Source organism: Vombatus ursinus, unplaced genomic scaffold (genome assembly GCF_900497805.2).
Source record: "Vombatus ursinus unplaced genomic scaffold, bare-nosed wombat genome assembly UNPS02014793.1, whole genome shotgun sequence".
In the NCBI taxonomy this organism is placed as follows: Eukaryota; Metazoa; Chordata; class Mammalia; order Diprotodontia; family Vombatidae; genus Vombatus; species Vombatus ursinus.
Window position 1 is genome coordinate 5,135,595 of NW_020954571.1, and position 22,928 is coordinate 5,158,522.

General features: G+C 41.4%; 1 protein-coding gene across 1 annotated transcript in view; it reads left to right on the forward strand.

Moving 5' to 3' along the window:
• VAV2 (vav guanine nucleotide exchange factor 2) overlaps positions 1-22,928 on the forward strand; it is a 403,760-nt gene that overhangs the window by 319,652 nt on the left and 61,180 nt on the right. The window contains exons 5-7 of the mRNA XM_027869640.1: positions 1,520-1,618; positions 7,714-7,782; positions 11,380-11,480. Coding sequence (XP_027725441.1) covers positions 1,520-1,618; positions 7,714-7,782; positions 11,380-11,480 — 269 coding nt within the window. The remainder of the gene's footprint in view (positions 1-1,519; positions 1,619-7,713; positions 7,783-11,379; positions 11,481-22,928) is intronic.

Consider the following 22,928-nt stretch of genomic DNA (forward strand, 5'->3'; position numbering starts at 1 on the left):
GACACTTACTAGCTGTGTGACCCTGGGCAAGTCACTTAACCCCAATTGCCTAAAAATTAAAAAAAAACAAAAACAAATTCCAACTTGGATATTTACTAGCTGAGAGATCATAGGTGAACCTCTTCATTTTTAAGAGCCTCAACTTACTTTTCTGTAAAATGGTGCTAAGGATGCTTAGGTCTCCCACCTTACAGAGTTGTTAGGAGGAAGGCACTCTAGAAACCATTAGAATAGGGATGTCAAACTCAGGTAGAAACAGAGGCCTCTAAACTGGCCCACATATTGACTTAGTAAACCATACATTACCATTACCTATGTTTAATTGTTTTTAAATTTTATTTCATTAAATATTTCCCAATTACATTTTAGTCTGGTTCACTTTCAGTCTGCATGTTTGACACTTCTGGTCTAGAAGACCTCATCCTTAGCATTTCTCGCTTACCAAATTAGGCATCTCATATGTTGAATATGGTCCAGATTGGAAGAGATAAGAAATGTGTGTCTCTCCCCTGCTTTGAAGAGGTGGAGAACTATGGGTGCGAAATACTGTTAGACTCAGTTGATATGTAGATTACTTTTGCTGAATTGTTCCCCCCTCCCCCCTTCCACCCCTTTTATGAGAAGGCTCTGGAGTAGGGGAGACAATGGCAGGGTACATAAAAATGAGGGTGATGCTAAACAAAGATGCAATAAAAAGAAAAATGTTCAGGGTTTAGCCAACACCTCACTAATGAGCTATTTTATTTTTAAACCCCTTTTAGCAGGTAGCTAGAAGCTCTTTAGAGAAAGTTTTATTCTTATCCTATAGCTAGAAGTCACCTTGATGTATGGTGTAGTAGAAAAACTCTGGGTTGGAGTCAGGATCTGTGTTCAAATTCTGACTCTGCTTCTTGCTCCCTGTATGACCATGGGCTAAAATTAAAATCATTTCCCGTTTCTGTATCCCTGGGTTCTTCCTCAGTAAAACGAGATGATTGGATTAAATGGTCTCTAAAGTCTCTTCCAGTGTTAAATTCTATGATTCCATGGGCTATAAGTCATGTTCTGTGAATTGTCTCTCAATTAAGAAGCCCCAGTCCCTGCCCTCAAAGAACTAACAGTCTGTGTAATTAACAGCACCCAATAGATTACAGCTCAGATGTGATCATGTATGTAAAGCATTTTGCAGGCCTCAAAGTGCTATATAAATGTCAGCTAACATCATCATCATTATTATTGGACTAAGTATAATGGGGTTTAATAGTTTCTGAGGGCTAAAAATAATAAGTAGAGATAATTTGATTTCTGAGTCCTGGCAGTTGACATGAATGGAAATTGAGCGGGGGGAGACAAAACTAGAATCAGTCTACCTCCATAATAAATGTGAGTATGTGTCACCATCCCAGTTACTCTGTCAATGCTAATTTAAAAGGACATGGCCTCAGTCTAGATGCTCCAGCAAACCAGGTGTGGGGAGACCCAGCCTGTGGGCCAAGGAGGATTAGAAACCTCAATGACCAAAGAAATGTTTTCTTTCTAGAAAATGGGAATGACAGAAGATGACAAAAGAAATTGCTGCTTGCTAGAAATTCAGGAAACAGAAGCCAAATACTACAGGACTCTTGAAGACATTGAAAAGGTGAGAGTCATTTTTCTGCCATGTTTTTAAAGGTCCATTGAGATGGTACCAAGAGAAGAAACCAAAAGGTTCCCTAGAGGCTGTAACCTATGTTTTAAATTTCTACAAATTGATGCCATTGTTGGAATGAGAAGGGATATGGGGTTGGGGGCAGTGGTCAAGTTCCATCTCTGGCACTGACTATGTGTGACCCCAGACAAATCGCTTTAATCTGACTGAGCCTGAGTTTTGCCATCTATAAAAACAGGGATAATATTGACACTACCTATCTCATAGTATTATAGCTAAGAAGATGCTTTGCTCACCTTAAAGTTAGCAAGGACCATATTGTACAGAGCTTCAGAAACCAAACAGGAGTGTACACGTTATTCTTGGGGCAGTAGGAAGCCGCCGGAGTTTACACAGTGATGTGGTCAGATCTGTACTTGAGGGGAGGGGAATCATTTTAGTAGTTGTGTGGAGATGAATTGGAATGAGAGACTCCTAAGGCAGGGAGAACAATAAGAGTTGAAGTAAATGATGAAAAGGGCCTGAAGTAAGGTGATTGAATGGAGAGGTGTTGGATCTGAGATACTTGGGGGTAGAAAGAAGATTTATGTGGGGTGAGGGAGAGATCCGATCAAAGATATTACTGAAGTTATGAACCTGGGAGCCTGGAAGAATGGCAGTACTCCTAGACAGAAAGGGGAAAGGTCAGTTGAAGGATGGGTTGGGAGGGAAGGTAAGATGATGGGCTCTGTTTTGGACATGTTGAGTTTGAGATTTCTGAAGACCTTTTTCTTCCCACACTATATAAGAAGTACAAGTGTTCTTATTCCCACTTTATGGATGAGGAAACTGAGACACAGAAAAAGTGAAGTGACTTGTCCAGGGTCAGACAGTTAAAAAGTATTTCAAAGGTGATTCAAACCCATCTCTCCTGACTCCCCATCATTGTTTCCATTATAGCAATCCAGTTCTCAGAGCCACAATCCCACAGCTGGGATTTAAACCTAAATCACCCAACACCCACTATCCCTGAATTTACAAATCTTGGACTGCTACCCTGAAGGCCTAAGCAGTCCCTCTAGTTAAAAGATGTATTTCCAGAATATCTTGAAAAAGTTTTATCAGCAAATGCTTACTAAGACAATACTTCGTATATCTTTTGTGTCTACTCCTGAAACCCTACTTTGTATATCCTTTGTTATCAACTTACATGCTCCTCCTTCTCCCAACCCTACTTTATATATCCTTTGTATATACTTAGTTGTTTACGTGTTTGTTTGTTTGTATGTTTTTTTCCCTCAGGTAGAATGTAAGCTCCCTGAGGGCAGGGACTATTTCATTTTTGTTTTTGTATCCCAATCACTTAGCACAATTCTTGGCACATAGTAGGCGTTAATAAATGCTTGTTGGGTGATTGACTGAAGTGGCTCTCCCTGTGCCATTCCTAAGAATGGCATCCCAAAATGTGGACTCTGGATCCAAGGAGCTTATAACTTGGTTGGGGAAGAAATATTTACATACATCCAACAGCAGCCTATGCTATACTGTGTAGTTGGGTACCAGATGGTATGGTTTGGTCTGATTTCATGTGCCAGAGGAGGTCAGAGCAGGGGAAGGCATGTTGGAGGAGACAGGACTTAAAGTGGGTTCAAGGCTGAGAAGGTATTGGAAGTCTAGGAAGCCCGGTATTCATGTGCAGCTTTGTCAGAATAAAAGAGCATTGACTATTCAGAGGAGGCATGTGAATTTGCTACATCTAACAAGCCATATGTCCAAGAAACAGAAAACCAGGTGGTATCTTGCACATTTATCAAGGTCCAACTTCTAGTTACTGGATAGTTTTTGGTTTTGTGTGGGGGGGGGTTAAATGTGGTAGAGTAGGCAAACTGGTCATAGAAACTAATTGGATTAAAGTAGTATTTCACTGCCTGCATTACTGGCTTGGAAATTGGGGTCAATGAATGCTGATTGTACTGGCTTGTGAAGGGAAGCCTTTCTTTCAGCAGCCAGTGATGTCATCCAGGCACTATTTTCCTGCCTTCCTTCCCATCTTTGCCTTCCTGCAATTCTGCCCCTGCATTCAAACCCCACAGTGACTCCACTGATTGGTCATCCAATGCTTCCTTTTCCAAACATTTACCTTGCTCATCTGGGGTGGGGAGGAAAACAAGCATGCTGGGTCTGTTTGATTTAGGATGCTTCATTGCCTGCTCTGTGTTGATTTTTGGAAGTCAATTATAGCCTGAGTCTCAGATCAGAGCAGGAATATGACAACTGCTTTAGGATAGATTATGAGGGATTTTCAGACCTTGCCTTGGTGTGATCTTGGGATGGTCCTGCCTATGAGCTGTTTCCTGACAATGCTTCCTTATTCTAGTACTGCCGGTCTCTCTTTCATTGGTTTACAGATTTTGAATGTCACATTGAATCCAGAGACAGGGATTTTTTTTTTTTCTTAGAGCAGGGAAGTGCCATGGTCAGAACTGTGCGTTACAAAGCTTACTCTGACAATTGTGAAAAAGTAGCTCAGGAGAGATAAGAGATGGAGGCAGGGAAAACTTTTGAGCTAGGAAAAAAGAAAAACAAGAAAGCGTGGAATAGAGGACTAGATTTGGAGTCAGGGGACCTGGTATTTGGTTTTGGCTTTACCTTGAAGGAGTTACTTTCCCTCTCTGGGCCTCAGTTTCCTTGTTTATTAAATGGGAACAATGATACTTCAGTTTGGTGCTTATTAAGCTTCTACTGTGTGCAAAGCACAGTTAAGTGATGGAGATACAAAGAAAAATCACATAGTCTCATTCTTTGAGGCACTGATGTTTCAGTGTGGGCCTGGGTACAAAAGTTAGGTGCTATAGTAGATAGAGCTCTAGACCTGGAATCAAGAAGACCAGAAAGAGTTTTCAAATCTAGTCTCAGACACTTAACAGCTTCGTGAACCTGAAGAAGTCACTTAACCTCTGCCTGTCTCAGTTTCCTCATCTGTAAATGGGAATAGTAACAATACCCACTTCACTGGGTTGTTGTGAAGATCAAATGAGATATTGTAAAGTGATTTGTAAAACTAAATGTGATACTAAAAAATAAATAAATAAATAAATAAAAATTTGGGGGGCAGCTAGGTGAAGTCAGGAGGACCTGAGTTCAAATCCGGCCTCAGGCCAAACACTTGACACTTACTAGCTGTGTGACCCTGGGCAAGTCACTTAACCACAATTGCCTAACAATAAATAAATAAATAAATAAATAATTGAATGAATGGATGCATGAATGAATAAATGAATAAAACTAAGTATGATATGCAAACGTTGCTGTTGTTGTTGTTGTTATCATTATTACTATTCAAATAGGGGTAGGGACCTGTGATTTCTTTGGTGGAGGGAATTCCTCTTAGGTGAGGAAGTGCCTTTCATCAATGCAAATGGATACCTTCTTTGCAACTCTTAGTCTTAAAGAGTTTCCTGGAAAAAAAAATAAAGAGTTTCCTGGAGCAGAGGGGTCAAACTCCTAGTTAGGGAGCCTGCTAAGGGCCCACAAAACTCTTTACTAGAGCCTGGATCAGATTAAAATGTAATTGGGAAATATTTAACAAAATAAATAAAAATGCAATGGAACATACATGATATTAATTTGAGGTTTTCTAAGTGACTGTGAAGCCCTTGGACATCTGTTTCTGATGGAGTTTGATACCTAAGGCCTACAATACTGAAAGAAAGGTTAGGTTACTTTCCTAGGATTGTACAACTAGAGGCTAGAATTGAAGCCTGTTCTTCCTGGATCCCAGGCCAGTTCTCCATCCACTATACTACTTTGCCTCTTCTTACATATAACATAAAATAAAAAGAGAGATCCAGGCAATGCATTCTCCTTATGCCTGCCTACCTCCCAGGTCTACTATAAGGATGATATGAGATAATGTCCAGAGAGTGCTTAGTAAACGGATAGATAGTTTATAAATGTCAACTGTTACTCCCACCATAGGTCTCAGAGTTGCTAGAAGGTTCAAATAAGACAGTGTCAAGTCAGCAAGCATTTGTTAAACACCTATTGTGTGCTAGGCACTGTGTTAAGTGCTAGAGAGACAAGAAAGGCTTAAAAAAACCCAACAACAACAAAATCAGTCCCTGGCCTCAGAAGGGGTGGGTGGGTGGGAATACAACATGCAAAAAACTGTACAAACAAGATATATAGTAAGAGAAAATCTCAGAAGGAAGATACTAATATTAAAAGATATTGAGAAGGGCTCCTTGCAGAATGGGGAATTTTAGCTGGAGCTTGAAAGAAGCCAGGAGGCAGAGCATTCTAGGCATAGGAGTCATTCAGTGAAAATACTTGAATCAGGAGATGGGGGGGGGTCTTACGTGAGGAATAGATAGCCAGTGTCATTGGATTGCATAGTATGTGGGGAAGAGTAAGGTATAATAAGACTGGAAAAGGTAGGAAAGAGCCAGGTTGTGAAGGACTTTTAAGAGTCAAACGGAGGACTTTATACTCAATCCTAAAAGTAACAGGGTGCCATCGAAGTTGATTGAGTCGGGGGTTGTGGAGGTGGGAGACAGGATCAGACCTGTGCTTTATAGGAAGATAACTTTCTGAAGTGATAAGTGCCTGTACCAGGTGGGTGATCAGGTGGTTGCAGTGTCAGAAGAGAGGAGAAGGTGGCATGTATGAAAGATATTACAGAGGTAGAATCAACAGGAAGTGGTTATCGGTTGCATGTAGGGATTGGGAGGGAGTAAGGACCTCTGGTCTATTATGATCCTGGATGATTGGGAAGATGGTAGTGCCCTCAGCTGCAATAGGGATGTTGTGAAGAAAGGAGGGGCTTGGGGGGAAGGGGAAGGGAAGTAATGGATTCATTCGGTGTTGAGTTTAAAATTTTTATGGGACATCCAGTCAAGGTGTTAGAGACACTTGGAAACGTGAAACTGGGGGTCAGAAGAGAGGATTTAGTAGATGATCTCTAAAGTTCTTTCCAGTCCTAAATCCCATACTCAAAAAGGAACAGACAAGGAGTGCCACAGGAAGCCAGAGGAGTGAGACCTGTCTCTGCTCCTGGAATATCCAGCTTTCTCATCTTGGCCCTTTGAAAGATACTTGTGGAGCTTCAGTTTAAGTGTTACCTTCTCCTACAACCTAAAAACCAGCTCTCCCTTCCCAGATTGTCCTAGAGCACTTTGTATTTGTCCTTTGTTCCTATCACAAACTTTAAAAAAAGTTTTTTACTTAATTTATTTTTAATTTATGGAATAAAACAAGTATTTCCATAATGTAGTATAATAAAACAAAAGATGATTGCGCATGAAAATGCAAACCTATACATACAAATTGCTATTCCCTTCAAACATATAGTAATTATCATGCATTTTTTTCCTTTTTCTTTCCCTTCCTCCCACCCTAGAGATGGCTACCATTAAACACAAATATGTATATGTATGTGTGTATGTATATATATGTATGTGTGTATGTATATGTAAAATCATTCTATACATACTTCTATTTATCAATTCTTTATATGGATGCAGAGAGTGTCTTCCTTCACATGTCCTTTGTAGTTAATTTGGGTATTTATAATAGTCAAAATGACTTATTCACTCAAAGTTGTTTTTAAAACAATATTGCTGTTACTGTATACCACATTCTCTTGGTTCTGCTTATTTCACTGTTCATTATTTTATGCAAGTCTAGCCATGTTTTTCTAAGATATTACATATATAACATATATTTTTGAATTTTAAAAAGTATTGGTATCTTTTATTATTACATTCCCATACTTACATGTGGAGTATAGTTATTTGGGCATTTTTTCCCTCATTCTTTGTACTTGGATCCACAGTGCCTGGCATATAGTAGGCTCTTCATAATACTTGTTTATTGAGAGATTGATGGCATGTATTGCAGAAAAACATAATACCTGCCTTCAAGGAATTTGACTGTCAGTAGGGGTCTGGCTGAGGGCCTTTAACATTGTTCATTGAACTGAATTAAATTGAGTCTCACATGCAAACTGACCTTGAGCGCCAATTCTCCTCATCTTTCTTCCTTGCCTCCTTTCTCCTTTTAAGATGGCATTCACTTACCCATGCTCTATGGTTTTCTCTCTCTTTCAGAACTACATGAATCCTTTGAAGCTGGTGCTGAGCCCTCTGGACATGACCGCCATCTTTATCAACCTGGAGGTAAGAGCCTCAAAGGGGATGCACTTCCTCTTTCCAACCCTTTGACCTTATGGGCCCATTGGCTCTCACCTGATGAAACTGACCTGGAACGTTACTAGTGCCTGGTGCTCCTGGCACATTAAAGCCTACATCAGGATACTTGGCATTATAATCCCAAAGGTGATTTCATAGTGACCACTGGGTTTTGCTGCTACAGATTCACTGCTTCTGTCTCTCTAACAACAGCTTTGTTTTTAGAGGCAATCGGGGTTAAGTGACTTGCCCAAGGTCACACACAGCTAGTGTCAAAGGCCAGATTTGAACTCAGGTCCTCCTGACTCCAAGGCTGGAGTTCTATCCACCCTGCCACCTAGCTGCCCCAACAACTTTTTTTCAAAGACAGTTAGATATAGTCAACCCATGTCTGCCAAGGAGACCTAATCCTTCCTATATCACCCAGGACTTATGTGAGGATGTGCAAAGCATCTTTTAAGGTATAGAAAGTTAGCCTCGGGGCAGCTAGTGGTGCAGTGGATAGAGCACCGGCCCTGAAGTCAGAAGGACCTGAGTCCAAATCCAGCCTCAGACCAAACACTTAACACTTAATAGCTGTGTGACCCTGGGAAAGTCACTTAACCCCAATTGCCTTTAAAAAAAATAAAAAAGAAAGAAAGAAAGAAAGTTAGCCTCTTAGTCAGGAAGACCTGGGTTCAAATCTTGCCTTGGACATTGGCTTTATGACCCTTGGCAAGTCACGTAACTTTTGGGTATAGGCAACAAAAGTGCCAACCTATATTGGTAAAGTAAGTTCCTTAGCTGGAGCTCTTGACACTAAAGAAATCATAGCTTTTGCTTTTGGAAAAGTAGTATTGGAGGGGCAGCTAGGAGGCACAGTGGATAGAACACTAGCCCTGGAGTCAGGAAGACCTGAGTTCAAATTCGGCCTCAGATACATAACACTCGCTAGCTTTTTGACTCTGGGCAAGTCATTTAACCCCAATTGCCTCACAAAAAAAAAAAAAAGCAGTATTGGAAGGGGGAAAAAACCATGAAAGTCCTTTGAGTTCTTTGGAAGAGAGGAGCTGTGAGAATATTAAGAAATATAAAGACCTGCCATGACCAACAGGAGCTTTCTCAATAGCTGGAGACAGGCATTTCCCTGCACATTTGGAGGAAATGGTTTACAGGTGTGCACATGTGGAGCTTCACACAAACATAATTACTGTAGGGCACAATGTCTCAGAATACACACATCGGTGGAGTTTCTCAGAGACCATGTGCCAGCTTTGCAGCCCAGCTAGTCAGCACTTGCTACAGTAGCCAGGAAATGTGAACAGCTGACACATCGAGAGCATCTCCTGCTCTGGCCTCCCTTGTTCTCACTGGCACAAGGAGCCAAGGAACATCTGGGCTTTATCTTTACAAGTTAGAGCCTGGTCACCAGGACCCGCATACTCACTGAGGTCAGGATGGTGGGAGATTGTGCCTGTTGAGTTCTGCCAGGGAGCAGGTGACCAAAACACATAGTGGGAGCCTTATAGGAAACTGGCACGGACTTCACAACCAACTGTCCAGCAGTCCAGCTTATACTTGCTTTGCGTTAGTCTACTGCTCTGGCCTGCATTGAAATGGGGGTTGGAAGGGGCGACAATATAAATATAGTAAGGCGTATTTCCAGTCTGGTGTCCCCTGCACCACACATACCCTTGAATCCAGTGACACTGGCCCTCCTCTTGTTCCTCAAACATGGCACTCCATCTCCTAACTCCGTTAGACTTATGGATAGGTGAACACTTTGTGAATAAACAAGAGATAGAGAGCAAAGTTAGGTCTAACTCCAAACATTTTCACTGGCTGTTTTCCATGCCCGAAACACTCTTTCTTTGTTTTCACCTCCTGGCGTCCTTTAAGTCTCAGCTAACATCCTGCCTTCTGAGACAAACTTTTCTCAATCAATCCCCCTGTTGATTATCTCCAATTTATCCTGTCTGTATTTTGTTTGTACGTAATTGTTTGCATGTTGTTCTGCTCATTAGACTGTGAGCTCTTAGAGGGCAGGAACTATTTTTTTAAAAAGACAATTGGGGTTAAGTGACTTGCCCAGGGTCACACAGCTAGTAAGTGTCTGAGACCAGATTTGAACTCAGGTCCTCCTGACTCCAGGGCTGGTGCTCTATCCACTGTGCCACCTAGCTGCCCCAGGAACTATCTTCCCCCCCCCTTTTTTTTTTGTATCCCTAGCACTTAGCACAGTGAGTGCTTAATCAATGCTAGTTAACTGACTGACAGCAGAACATACTTGATAGAGAGCTAGCCTAGGAGTTAGGAAGACCTGGGTTCAAGTCTCTCCTCTGACACAATGACTTCATGACCCTGGACAAGTTGTTTAACCTCACAGTGCCTCAGGGAACTTTAGGCAATTCTCTGAGATGATAAATTGCAGAGGAGGTGCCAACCTGCATTGGTAGAAAGTGTTTCCTTATCCAGGATTCCTGGTATCAATGACATCATAGGTCCAGTCCCCAATCCCTATCCCATGCGCAAGGCACAATGTTAAATGTTGGAGGATATAAAGGTAAATTAGACTCAGGTCCTACTCTCAAAGAGTTTGCTTTGTAAGTGGTGGTGGAGTATAATATAATATAATTATAATATAATATATAACTAATATTATTATGCATAATAAGTACATATACAATACATGATAATTGCATGTATAATATAAAAAACTATAATAAAAATTATATATAAATAATATAATAATAAATAACTGTGATTCAAGGAGAGTATGATGAATGCAAAAGAAAAGTCCCAACAAGGTACTATGAGGAATTTGATGGAGGGCAAGATCACCTTGAGGCCTTTTGTCTTTGTATCCCCAGTGCCTAACTTAGTGCACTGCACACAGTAGGCATTTAATAAGTGCTTGTTCAGTTGAATCAAACTTTTCAATGTAGGCAGGTTTACAAGGGATGTGTGGGAAGGCTTCAGACTTCATAGAGGAAATTTATCAAGTATAGATGGATGTTAAGCTCAGAGACAAGATACCAAACTCAACTTGACAACCAAGTTGAGTAATACATCCATTTTGTAAAGTCAGATAATATTTCTAAAGCTAATCTCTCCTGATCTTCCACCTCTACCCAATACGGCCTCCCCCATGATGGAGTTAAAAGAATTCCTAGTGGGGAATAGGAGCTGAACTGGCTTTTTGAATTTTTCTTTCTTTCAATAATGGCTTAGGGAGGAAGTGGCCCAAGAGACTGGCCAGCAACAGTTTGTGATATTCCATCCTTGTTCACTTTCAGTGCCCAGGGCTGCTCAGGGCTCACTACTGTGTGTTATGACAGGCTAATGTATGCTGTTGGACGGCTCCCATTAGGTTTAGTAAAGGGACTTTAATATGTTCAAAACTCCTATGTACATTTATCATTGTATAACCTTCTAACTTAATTACACACTAGTATTCATGGTGATTCAGGGGTACATCTCGCTGGAGTCTCTTATATTACAACATTTAATGGGAACAAAAAGGAACCAGAAGATTGTTTACAGGAATTGTGAAGCTTTCCTGAATGGTGTCTGGATGGTAACATACTGCCTGTTCCTTCATTGCAGGACTTAATTAAAGTGCACAACAGCTTCCTAAGGGCCATTGATGTATCGATGATGGCTGGTGGGAGCACCCTGGCCAAAGTCTTTCTAGAATTCAAAGAAAGGTGAGTTGCTTTGGGACTTTTCTGTCCCTATAGTATCTTCACCCTTTGGAAACATTAAAAGTTATTATTTGCTCTCATCAATCTTATGTCATAAGAAAATGACAAGTTGTTAGCAAATATGGTTTGATGAAAAGCTTGTCAGGAGACCTTGTTTCTACCTCCAACTCACTGGGCCTCAGTTTTCTCATCAATTAAATGGGAATAATGTTTTTTCTTCCTTATTATTGTATCAAATGAGATCATATATATGAAAGCTTTTTGAAAATTACAAAGTGATATATGGATACACTTGATTATTATTAAGATATTCATCGCTGGCTTCTTTCCTTTCTCAAGATAAAGGGGCACTGGTAACATTGAATAAATTTCATTCCATATGGAAATTCCTAGTGGATAAACTGGTGACTGACAAACAGCTCAGTAACTCATAGACTGTTTAGTCATCTCCTGATCAAGTTTTCTGGAAAATCAGATTGTGTTCATCGGATGAGATAATATTTGTAAAGCATTTAGCCCATTGTCCAGCACATAGTAGGTACTATATAAATGCTTATTACCTTCACTTCCTCCCATAAAAGAGTTATGTCATGGGCTATGTCTGAACTATACAGTGAATGACGAGGACAAAAAGGATTTCCATAGGCTCAGAATCTTAGGGCAAGAAGGGACCTTAGAGACCCTCTCATTCAATCCCCTCATTTTACAGATTTTGGGGAAGTAACTTGACCAAAGTCACACAGCTAGCTATAGTGGAAAGTCTTGAATACCAGTAACCACTACCAGTAACTTGCTTCTCAGCCTTGTTTTCTGCTACATTATATAGCTTCCTGGCCAAGCACTCAAGAGCTCCCAAATCTTCCCCTTTGCCTCTTTTCAGCCACCCAGTATGAATACCTAGGAAGCCTGAGAAAAGTTGAAATGGTTAGATATGATGAATAAAAATCCTTTAATATTTGTAATCCAATCAGAGGCTAGGCTTCAGCTGTGGAATGATGCCAGGGGAATTAAACTGATGTCTAGACATAGAAATATCATTCAGCAGTCAATAACTCCAGAAATATCATCTGCATTAATAACCGACCATTAGGTTAGATATTCCATTATGCATGATGCTCCTTTTAGAAAGTAAATATTTATGATGAGAAGATATCAAAACTAATTTATGAAAAAATGCAGAAGACAGGTTGATCTCTTTTATGGGATACTCATTTACATATTTCTCTCCCTTTCTTATGCTCCTCCCTTCTTAATAAATAACTCCATATTATGGTAGTTGTGGAAACCAAATCTTCTGCTTTTCCCCCTTTGTTGTGCTTGGTCAATAAGCAATATGGTTAAGGACTCTATGGTAAGGGCAGTTCCTGGGGTCTAGAATCCATGCTGTCAGTCAGGATGGAGGGCAGGGAGGCTGTAGCTCTCAGTGGTTAGGGAAAATCAAATGCCTTCCAAAGAGGCAAGTCACAGTCAACAGGTCTCAGCAGCCAGGACAAGCAGAAATTAGGAAGTACTTTACAATTTTCAAAGCACTTCTATATAGATTTAGAACTAGAGATGGAAGGAACCTCAGGGGTCATTTAGCCCAACCCCCTCATTTTACTAATGAAGACATTGAGACCCAAGGAGGTTAATTAACTTGCACAAAGTCAAAGAATCCTAGATTCAGAGTTGGAAAGGTCCTAAGAGGCCAGTGAATTCAACTCCTCATCCCCCTCCTTGCCCCACATTTTGCAGATGAGAAAATTGAGTCATAGAGAGGTTAAGTGACTTGTCCAGGGTCACCATGACTCATAGTGTCTGTGGCAGAATCTGAATCCAGGTCCTTCTGACTCCAAGGGCAGTCCTATAGCCATTATTGTCTGATGTTTCTCTAAGGTCACACAGGGAGAAAATACCAAGGCCAAATTTGAACCCAGGTCCTTGTAAGCTCAGAACTGTGCTCGTTCTTTCTCTCCTGGCCCCACTCTTTGAACCATATTATGCTGCCCTTTACATGCTCTCATTGAATACTGATGAAGATTTCAAGGATGAGGTGGGATGTGATCTGGGTCTTGAAGGATCATTACAAAGCTGTCACTGTGGTTTGACTTTGGGAGTTTTAGTGTTCCTGCAGAGAATGTTTTTCTAAGTGTTTCTCTTGATAGGTCAGTTAAGGCAGATGGAGGTGGTGGAAATGGGTGGGTGGGGAGTCTCTGGAACCATCTGGCTTGACCCCTCTTGTCCTGTATCTGTGTTACGTGCCTCTGGGACCATTTCTGGAATTGTCTTAAAAGGCAAACACCTCATTTTTGGATGGCTGGGACAAGCTGCCCCTCCCCTCCCTTCCCCTCCCCTCCTTTCCTCTCCAATACATGCACAGGCATATATTCCATGCTTCTGAGGAGTGATTTTTCAACCTCATGAGGAATTCTCTACGTCCTCTCCCCCTTTTCCATTGGCCACTGCACTCCACTGTGATAAAGGAGAACCTATAGGCTTTGTCGTTTTTTTTGTGAAAGGAAAAAAAGTTAGTGGCTCTTTGAAGGGAGGGACGGTGGAATTTGAGGGTCAAGCAGCTCAGCCTGTTTTCCCAGATTCCTTTCTTGTAAGGAATAAGTCATTTGTGCATCTTGTTGCCCTGCCCTGGGGCCTCCTTTGTCCCTCTCCCCGTATCCTTAGGCAGCCATCCCCAAGTATTACTTATGCTGGTTTGTGGGACATGGAGCTGGGCTAGCAGGCCTAGCATGTGTAGCATAGGGGGAGTCAATTTTAGGTCGGTCCTCTGACCCACTTTTCATACCAAATCCACAGATAAGTTCTTCCACTTGCCTAGAAACCAGCCAGATTCACAGCTGAATTAATCAGCTCCGCAGCTGTGCCGTAGACATGCCTGATTGACAGCTACAAATCCTCACCCAGGTGGCAGAGACTTGGATCTCAGGATAGGGAGACATTTCTTGGAGCCTTCATTAGCCTGGCTGTGTGATTCTGCTCCACAAATCTGGGGGATTGTGGGGAGGGTTGGTGATGGGTGGAAGTGCTGGGGACCATGATTCTTACTGCCTTTCATTATGATGGCTGCAGTGTAACAGGTCTAGCTCCGTGCCTCTGCTAACTGATGACCTTTGTAAGTGAGCCTCTAATTTCCCAGTGCACAGAGATCTCAGCCCCACTTAACCTGCTATCTGATTTATCAGATTCTCTTTGTCTTGGCTGCCTAACACTGCTTATCACTGGCCTGATGGATAGATGTGGGAGGAAAAAAAGAGGGCCTTCTGCTTTGACTGACTGGGGACCTGCCTTACTGAGATTTGTAAAAGTTTATTTGGGGGGCTTTGCGGAAATATGCGGTGGCTTCCTATTTTCTTTGGGATAAAATGAAAACTCCTTAGCCGAGCACTTGGAGCTCCCCCCTCCAAGAAAATCTATCTTCCTTTTACCTCAAGTCTACCTTCCTTCAAGGGGAAAAAAAAGAGAACAAACATTTATTAAATGCCTACCACATGCCAGCTACTTTGCTAAGTGCTTTATAAATATCATCTCATTTTATCCTCACAATTAGCTATTATTGTGCTATGATTATCCCCATTTTATAGTTGAGGAAAGTGAGTCAGATCAATGTTAAGTGACTTGCTCAAGGTCACACAGGTGGTAGATATCTGGACTAGATGTGAGCTCAGATCTTCCTGACTCCAGGACCAATGCCTTTATCCACTGCAACATCTAGCTGCTTTGAAAGTCTCAGGTCAGGTGTTACCTTCAATGCAAAAGCTTTCCTGATTGTCCCATAGCCATCTCCTCTCTTAGTTTCCTTCTTCAGATTATCTTATTTTTACTTATCTTTGTACACATTCTATCCTTTCAGTGAAATGTAATCTCCTTAAGGCAGGAATTGTTTTCCTTTGTTGTCTCCCTAGCACCCAGCTCTATGCCTTACACATGGTGGGCCATTGATAAAAGCTTCTTAAATTGAATTGATATATAAATTTGAGTTGTTAGTATATGACTTTCCTGACATCCCAGGTGTGTAGCTATTAACCCCATTTCATAGGTGAAGAAGGTCCAGATGTTAAGTAGTGAATTACTATCGAAGTTAAAATGAGGACACAAAGTCTCTTGATTCCCAATTGGGGGTTCTTTGCTTTTTGTGTTTATATCCTTTGTGTTAGCACCACATCCCACATAGAGTTAGTACTCAACACACATTTGCTCAATTGAATTGTTCACACAATCCCAGAACTCCAGACTTTAAAGGGATGTCACTGATCACCTAGTCCAACAAATACCTCATCAGGCCTTCTTTCTATAGCATTCCTGATATGTGGTCATCCAACATTTGATTAAAAGCCTCCCACTGCCTCTGGGAGAAGCCCATCTGATTTTAGAGAGATTCTAATGAGGATACTTTTCCTTACATTGAACCAGTTGGCCCATTTCTTCTAGCTCTGCCCTTTGGGGCCAAGCAGAAGAAGTCTAATCCTTCCACATGGAAGCCCTTCTAATGCTTGAAGACAGCTTTCATGTCCACTGACTTCCTCAATTCTTCTTTTCTCCGTACCAAACATCTCCAGTTTCTTCAACTAATCTTCATATGGACATGAACTGGAGGCCCTTCACCATCCTGGTTGCCTCCCTTTTGATGCTCAAGAATACTCTCCAGCTTCTCAAAAGGAATTGGGCAATGTAGAGGGATTCAGGGTAGCCTTGGTATAGGGTCCCCTGCTGCCTTCCACTTCTGATTACAGAGTGGTTAGTGGTTGAAAGTATTTTCTCTGTAAGAGGACCAGGTAGGTATTCTCCAGGAAACTTTGGAGAAGCCTTTGGGTCTGACAGTACCAGAGTGGGTTTTGATCCCTTGATGTAAGGCTCAGTATTTGGTGTTGCTGGTTGTCCTACACCTAGTACCAGGGGTGGGAATGTAAGGTAATAGTCCGGTGAAGGAGGTAATGCAAGACTGTTGTCATTTTTATCCAGACCTGTGGTTTTATCCATGTAAGGAGCTCAGTCTACCAGTCCATATCTGTATCTGTAACCTAGTCTTTTTTTTTAAAATATATATATTTATTTATTTTTAGTTTTCAATATTCACTTCCAGAAGACTTGGAGTTTCAAATTTTCTCCCCATTTCTCCCCTCCCACCCCAAGACAGCATATAAATTGATATAGGCACAACATATACATTCATATTAAACCTATTTTCACATTAGTCATGTTGTAAGGAAGAATTAGAACCAGTGGGAGAGAGCAAATAATATGCTTCAATCTGCATTCAGGCATCATAATTCTTTCTCTAGATGTGGATAGCCATTCCCCAATTGATGGGCATCCCATCAATTTCCAATTCTTTTAGTAACTTAGTCTTAATGGGTTATCAGGGATAGAGTGTTTGAGTGACTCACCCAGTCAGAGGCATGACTTAGGATCATTACATCATAGATTCAGAGCTCTAAGGGATCTTAGAGATCATCAAATCTAACTCCCTTATTTTATAAATAAGGAAGCTGAGGCACAGAGAGGTTAAGTAATTTGCCCAGGGTTACACAGTTAGTAAATGTCAGAGGCAGGATTTGAACTCAGGTCTTCCTGCCTCTGGGCCCAGCACTCTACCAGTGATGTAAAACTCAAATAGAAATAGGGGCCACTAATCTGTACATAAAAATCCCTGCAGTTCACTTATTGACTTAGTTTTTAAATGTAATGTTTATGTTTTATTGTATTTTTATTTACTTCATTGAATATTTCCCAATTACATCTTAATCTGGTTTGGGCAGCACTTGCGACCAATAGACCACATGTTTGATGCCTCTGTACTATACAATCAAGGTTGACTGTGAGGCTAGAGCTCTATCTACTATACCTCAGTGGCTCTTAACACAAGAATCATAATCCCCATTTAGTAGATGAGGAACCCTAAAGCCCAAGAATGGAAAATGACTCACTTAAGTTCACACAGCCAGTGATGTTAGAGTTTAGAAATTCAGATTCCACTATACCACAACAGATCCCATGTTTGGAAGTGTTCAATCAGAAATTAAGTGATAATTTGCCAGGAGTTCCATCTAGGGGGTCTTGAATTGGGTAAAGGGTTGGACAAGAAATTCCCAGGTACCTACCCAGCTCTGAGAGGCTGTTATACTTCATCCTCAGTGACTTAGCCTTTGGTCCATTTGTGCTGAAACAACATGGTGAACTCTGAAATTCTAGACATTCTACCCTGGAATGTATGGAGATTCAAAGAAATTTTATTCTGAGGAACAACTGTCTGAACAATTATTTTTTGTCCTGCTTCCAGCAATGGACTGTGCTCAATGAGTCTGTTACTAACTAGGATACATAAGCATAGGCTACATAGCTCCCAGCTTACCATTCTTTCTTCTAAACAACACTAGTCCAAAGCTGGCTTGATTCCCCACTCCTGTTTGTCTGGTATCTCCTCCTTATCTTCTTCCCATTCAGACCCCTCTAGTTCTGGTGGTTTAACAGGGGTACTTTCCCAAATAGCTAACTTTCTAAGACAAGGACCTGTAATTTCTCAACCTTCTTCCTTTCCTTTTCCCATAAATCCTTAAGCAAATTTAACAGTCATAGAATCCAAGGCTTAGAGTTTTAAGAGACTTTAGAGAGCTCAGATAACCTACTCTGGGTACACCATGAATGATTAACAAGCAAAATTTTTTGTCAGAGTGAGGAATGAGGATGAGGAGACCAGACCTATGACCCAATGTCCATTTAACTCTTTTGGTCTCCCTAGACCATAATTCTGTTTAGGCCCAATATTGACAGTGCACAGGTATGGCCTGGGCTTGGTTTGCAGTTTTTTTGCCCAGGATCACACAGCTAGTGTCTGAGGTCAGATTTGAATTCAGGCCCTCCTGTCTGCAGACTAGTGTTCTATCCCATGCTCCACCTAGCAGCCCCTTGGTTTGCAATTTTAATGCTAACTGTACAAATCAGAATTTTTTTTTCACTTCAACAAACATTGACTACCTATTACATGAAAGCCTATGTGTTAGGTGATAGAAATATAAAAATGAGAAATCACAATCCCCCTGACCTCAAAGAACTTACATTCTACTAGAAAGCAGCTAGACAGAGCCTTATAGAAACACTTGAAAAGAGTGAAATTCATTATGCTCTTGGTTTCCTTAGGCATTGAATGAGGGTAGTATTAGCACCTGCCTCATTGGGTTGTTGTGAGGTTTGAGTGAGATGATATCTGTGAAGAATTTTGCAAGCCATAAAGTGATATAGAAATGTTAGCTGTTATTATTATTGTTGTTGTTGTTAACACCACTAGGCTCATTCACTCCATTCATTTGGGGTATGGGAGCTATTGGCTCACTAAATTTGGAAGACGTATGTGGGAGGGCCAGGAGGTGGCTTTTTTTGTTGTTTTTTTTTTCTTGTCCCCTTCTAAAACAAAGGGAGTACAAAGGAACCCAGTTTCCCATAATTACCTGCAGAATTTTTAGCTGCCCTATGAGGAGAGAAGTAAGTTGAACCCTTTGCGCATTATTTAAGTGAAGATTTGCAGGGGGCTTTCATGTGTAAAGCCTGTCAGAGTAAGATTAAAGGGACATTTTTACCATCTGTAGCTTTCATGAGTTTTCAGAGATAAGGATTCTGAGACAGGTGAATAGTGACTTCGAATTTTGGAATTTGAAACCAGACGATAAGAGGCAATTAGGAGGTGATTAACATTGATTTGCAGACTGTGGTAGTGGGGCTGAGCCTTGAAGAAGTAGCTTTTATCTTTAAAACTCTGTGTTTTGGTCCTGTTTGGGGACCTAATCCAGAAAGGAGACCTGGTCTCCCTCCATTCTCATTTTAGTAAAGATCAGAGGAGAAGTTTGAATTCCAGCTAGACAAGCCTGAGGGTAGGGCTTAGATACCTGACTTCTAATAGATGGCCCCAGGGTGCTTTCTTTGGGAGGGAAGCTCAAACTGGGCTCTGGGCCCCCTGTCATCTTTACACTTAGCAGGTGGGAGTTAAAAACTTACAAAGATGTCTTTGGAAAGTAGAGCATCTGTAAACTAGCCTGACAAATTTTATTCCAGGAACAAAAGATGAAGACAACTAATAGTGTTTAAGGGCCTCCTCACTTCTGTCTTCCTTTTATACTCTCAGCTAGTTCTTAGGATTTAAGACTAGAACGAGACCTTAGAAAATATCAAAGACAGGACTCATGTTGTAGTGGATAGGGCACTGATGTTGGAGTGAGGAGGACCCAAGTTCAAATCCTATCTCAGATGCTGCCTGTGTGACCCTGGACAAGTCATTTATCCATTCTATACTTCAGTTTCCTCATCTGTATGTGAAGTGGGTTGGACTCAGTGGCCTTGAGGCCTCTTAACATTTCTAAGGCTATGATCTTATGAATGAATGCAATCACCAAAATTTACAGGTTAAGACCCTTAGGCCCAGAGAGATTAGGTACTTTGCCTAAGGTTGCACAGGTGTTAAGTACAAGAACCAGGACAAGAACCCAGGTTCTCTAACTTGGAATGCAGTGCTCTTTCCATCATATTATGTCTGTCTCTCTGTAGATCATCCCCTAATCTATTCCTGCCAAGTCTTGTTTCTACCTTCATAACATCTCTCTTATATGTCTCATCTTCACTCACCCAGCTGCCACCCTGGGACAGGCCCTCATCATCTCATGTCAGGACAATTGCTTTAGCCTTATTTGATCTCAGTGATTCTCAAGTCTCTCTTTGCTCCAATGCATCCTTCACTCAGATACCAAAGTTGATGTTCCTAGCATACAGATTTAACTATGTCACCACCACCATGACCTCTGCCCCACAGTTAACTCCAATGGCTCCCTATTACCTCCAAGATCAAATATAAAATCTATGTTTAGCTTTTAAGACCTTCATAATTTGACCCCTTCCTGCCCTTCCACTACTTTACTCCCCTCCCTATACTCTATGATCTAGTGATCCTGGTTTTCTTGCAATTCTTCATACAAGGCATTTCCTTCCCTTGACTCCATACCTTTTCACTGACTGTTTCCCCTCCCACCTACACACCCTTGCCATGTCTGGAATGCTCTTCTTCATCACCTCTGCCCCCTGGCTTCCTTCAAGACTCAACTCAGATACCTTCAGCAGAGACCTTTCTTGGCCCCCCTTTTCCCCCCTTTCCAGTACCTTTCCTCCAAGATTTTTATTGTTGTTGAGCCAGTTGTGTCTGACTCTCTGTGACCCCATTTGGGGTTTTCTTGGCGACGATATTGTAGTGGTTTGCCATTTCCTTCTTTAGCTCATTTTACAGATGGGGAAACTGAGGCCAACCTGGGGTCACACAGCTAGTATGTCTGAGGCCAGATTTGAACCCAACCCTGCACTCTCCACTGTACTGCTTAGCTGTCCATTCCTCTAAGGTCACTTTCCATTTATCCCATATATATCTTGTATGTACAATTTTTTTGCATGTTCTCTCCCCTATTAGAATATAAGCTCCTTGAGAATAGAGACTGTTTTTCATGTTTTTATAGCACAATGCCTGCAAGCCATAGGTACTCAATAAATACTTATTGATTAACTGATCTCTGGTCCTAACCCTTCTTCAAAGACTTGTCTTGTATTGTCAGCTGCCTACTGAACATGCCCCCTGGATGTCTCACCCACTCCTCAAACTCAACCAAAGTCATCAGTTTTCCCTTCCTATCCCTGTTCTCTAGTCATTCATATGCCCCATCCTCTAAATCATCCTTCTAAACCCCTGCCAAGGTAACCTCAGAATACAACTCTGATCTTATCACTCCTGTAGTCAAAATCTTTCTTTCAATGGACTCTCTGAATCTGCTTTCCTGGACTTGGATTTAGAGACAGATCGAACTTTACAAGTCATCTGGTTTGCAGACCCAGGGATCTGAAGCTACTTGCTCAAGGCCCCACCTACAGCCAGGAAGGAGCAGATATTGGGATTCAAATAGAGATCCTCTGACTCTAATTCCTGAGCCTTTTCCACTGTGCCATGTTGCTTCCAACCCCTTCATTTTACAGAGGGGGAAACTGAGGCCCCAAGAGGTGATGAGGGGACTTGCCCAAGGTCACCCAGGTGGTAAGTAGGAAAAACAAGATTTGAACCTGTGGCTTCTTGACTCTAAATCTGATACTCTTTCTGCTGTCTCTCCTCCCAACCCCCACCCCTTTTTTTCTAGTTCAGGGTAGCTCTTCTCTTATTTTTAGTCTGATTTGGAAAACTTACATTTCCCCTATAAATGTTTTGTGTATGTATGCACACACATGCATGTTGGAGGATCAGGTTATGCTATCACTTTCCAAATGGCGAGAGGTCTGGAGAGGTTTTCCAAGTAAAGAGAGAAGTCAGTCTATATCAGAACACCACTAATTCTGCTTGTTAATATACACATTAGATACGCAAAGGGTCAGGTCACATTGCCCCCAGTAATCCCATCCTGAAAGTGCCTGCAGCTTCATAACTAGTCAATAAAGTGGGTTGGCCCCATCCCCAGACACCAGTCTTGTCCCAGGGTCCCCACTCCATTTACCACAGGCTCTCAGGATTCCAAGCAAAGAGAACTAATGGGAGTTGAATTAGACTTTCACTGTGCCGTGAAGCTTGAATGCAGTCTGAAATTACCTCCCCACAGTCTACAGCACTTTGGAGTTTTCCATTCCACCAGGGTAAGACATTTTTATTACTCTGTGTGAGTGACTTTCCTTGGCAGTGACAATTATTGAGATCCTCCGCAGTGATATTTCTTCTAACTCTCATTTAGAGCACATTTGCAAGCAAACTCTGGGAGCCGCTGTCGCTGTGCAAGGAATGTTAAGGATGAGAAGTCAGAGGGCAGTTGAGTGACTAACATAATTTGATGATTTTTTTTTTCCCCGTGTGATACTGCCAGAAACATCAAACGGCAGCTTTTAGATGAATGGATTTAAAAAAAAATTGAAATACTTCAGTTAGAGCTCACCTCTCACCCTCCTCCTCCCCAAATTCTGGATTCCCTCAGTTAGGTCACATCCCAGACTCTGCCTGCAAAGCCGTGTGTCTGGTTTCTATCTAGCAAAGTCAGGACAGGCATTAGCTGGGTTTTGCAAGTGCCTTCTCAGCAAAGTGATTTGTCCATATCCTGGGGCTCTAGCTGTTTGCTACAGAGTAGCATTTGGAATGAGGGGATACTATGAAAGAAAAGAAAGATACAAGTCTTTGTTAAGTGACTACAATATGTCAGGGTACTGTGCTAAATCCTTTACAAACATTATCTCCTTAGATCACCATAACAACCCTGGAAGGTAGGTTTTATTATCATCCCTATTTACAGTTGAGGAAACTGAGGCAGACAGAAGTTAACTTGCCCAGGATCACACAACTGGTAAGTATCTTAGTCACATTTGAACTCGGGTTTTCCTGACTTCCGTAGCACTTTATGGGACAACTTCATAGCAAAGCTCCTGTCTAGAAGGCCAAATCTGAATTCATTGGAGTTGTGTTTC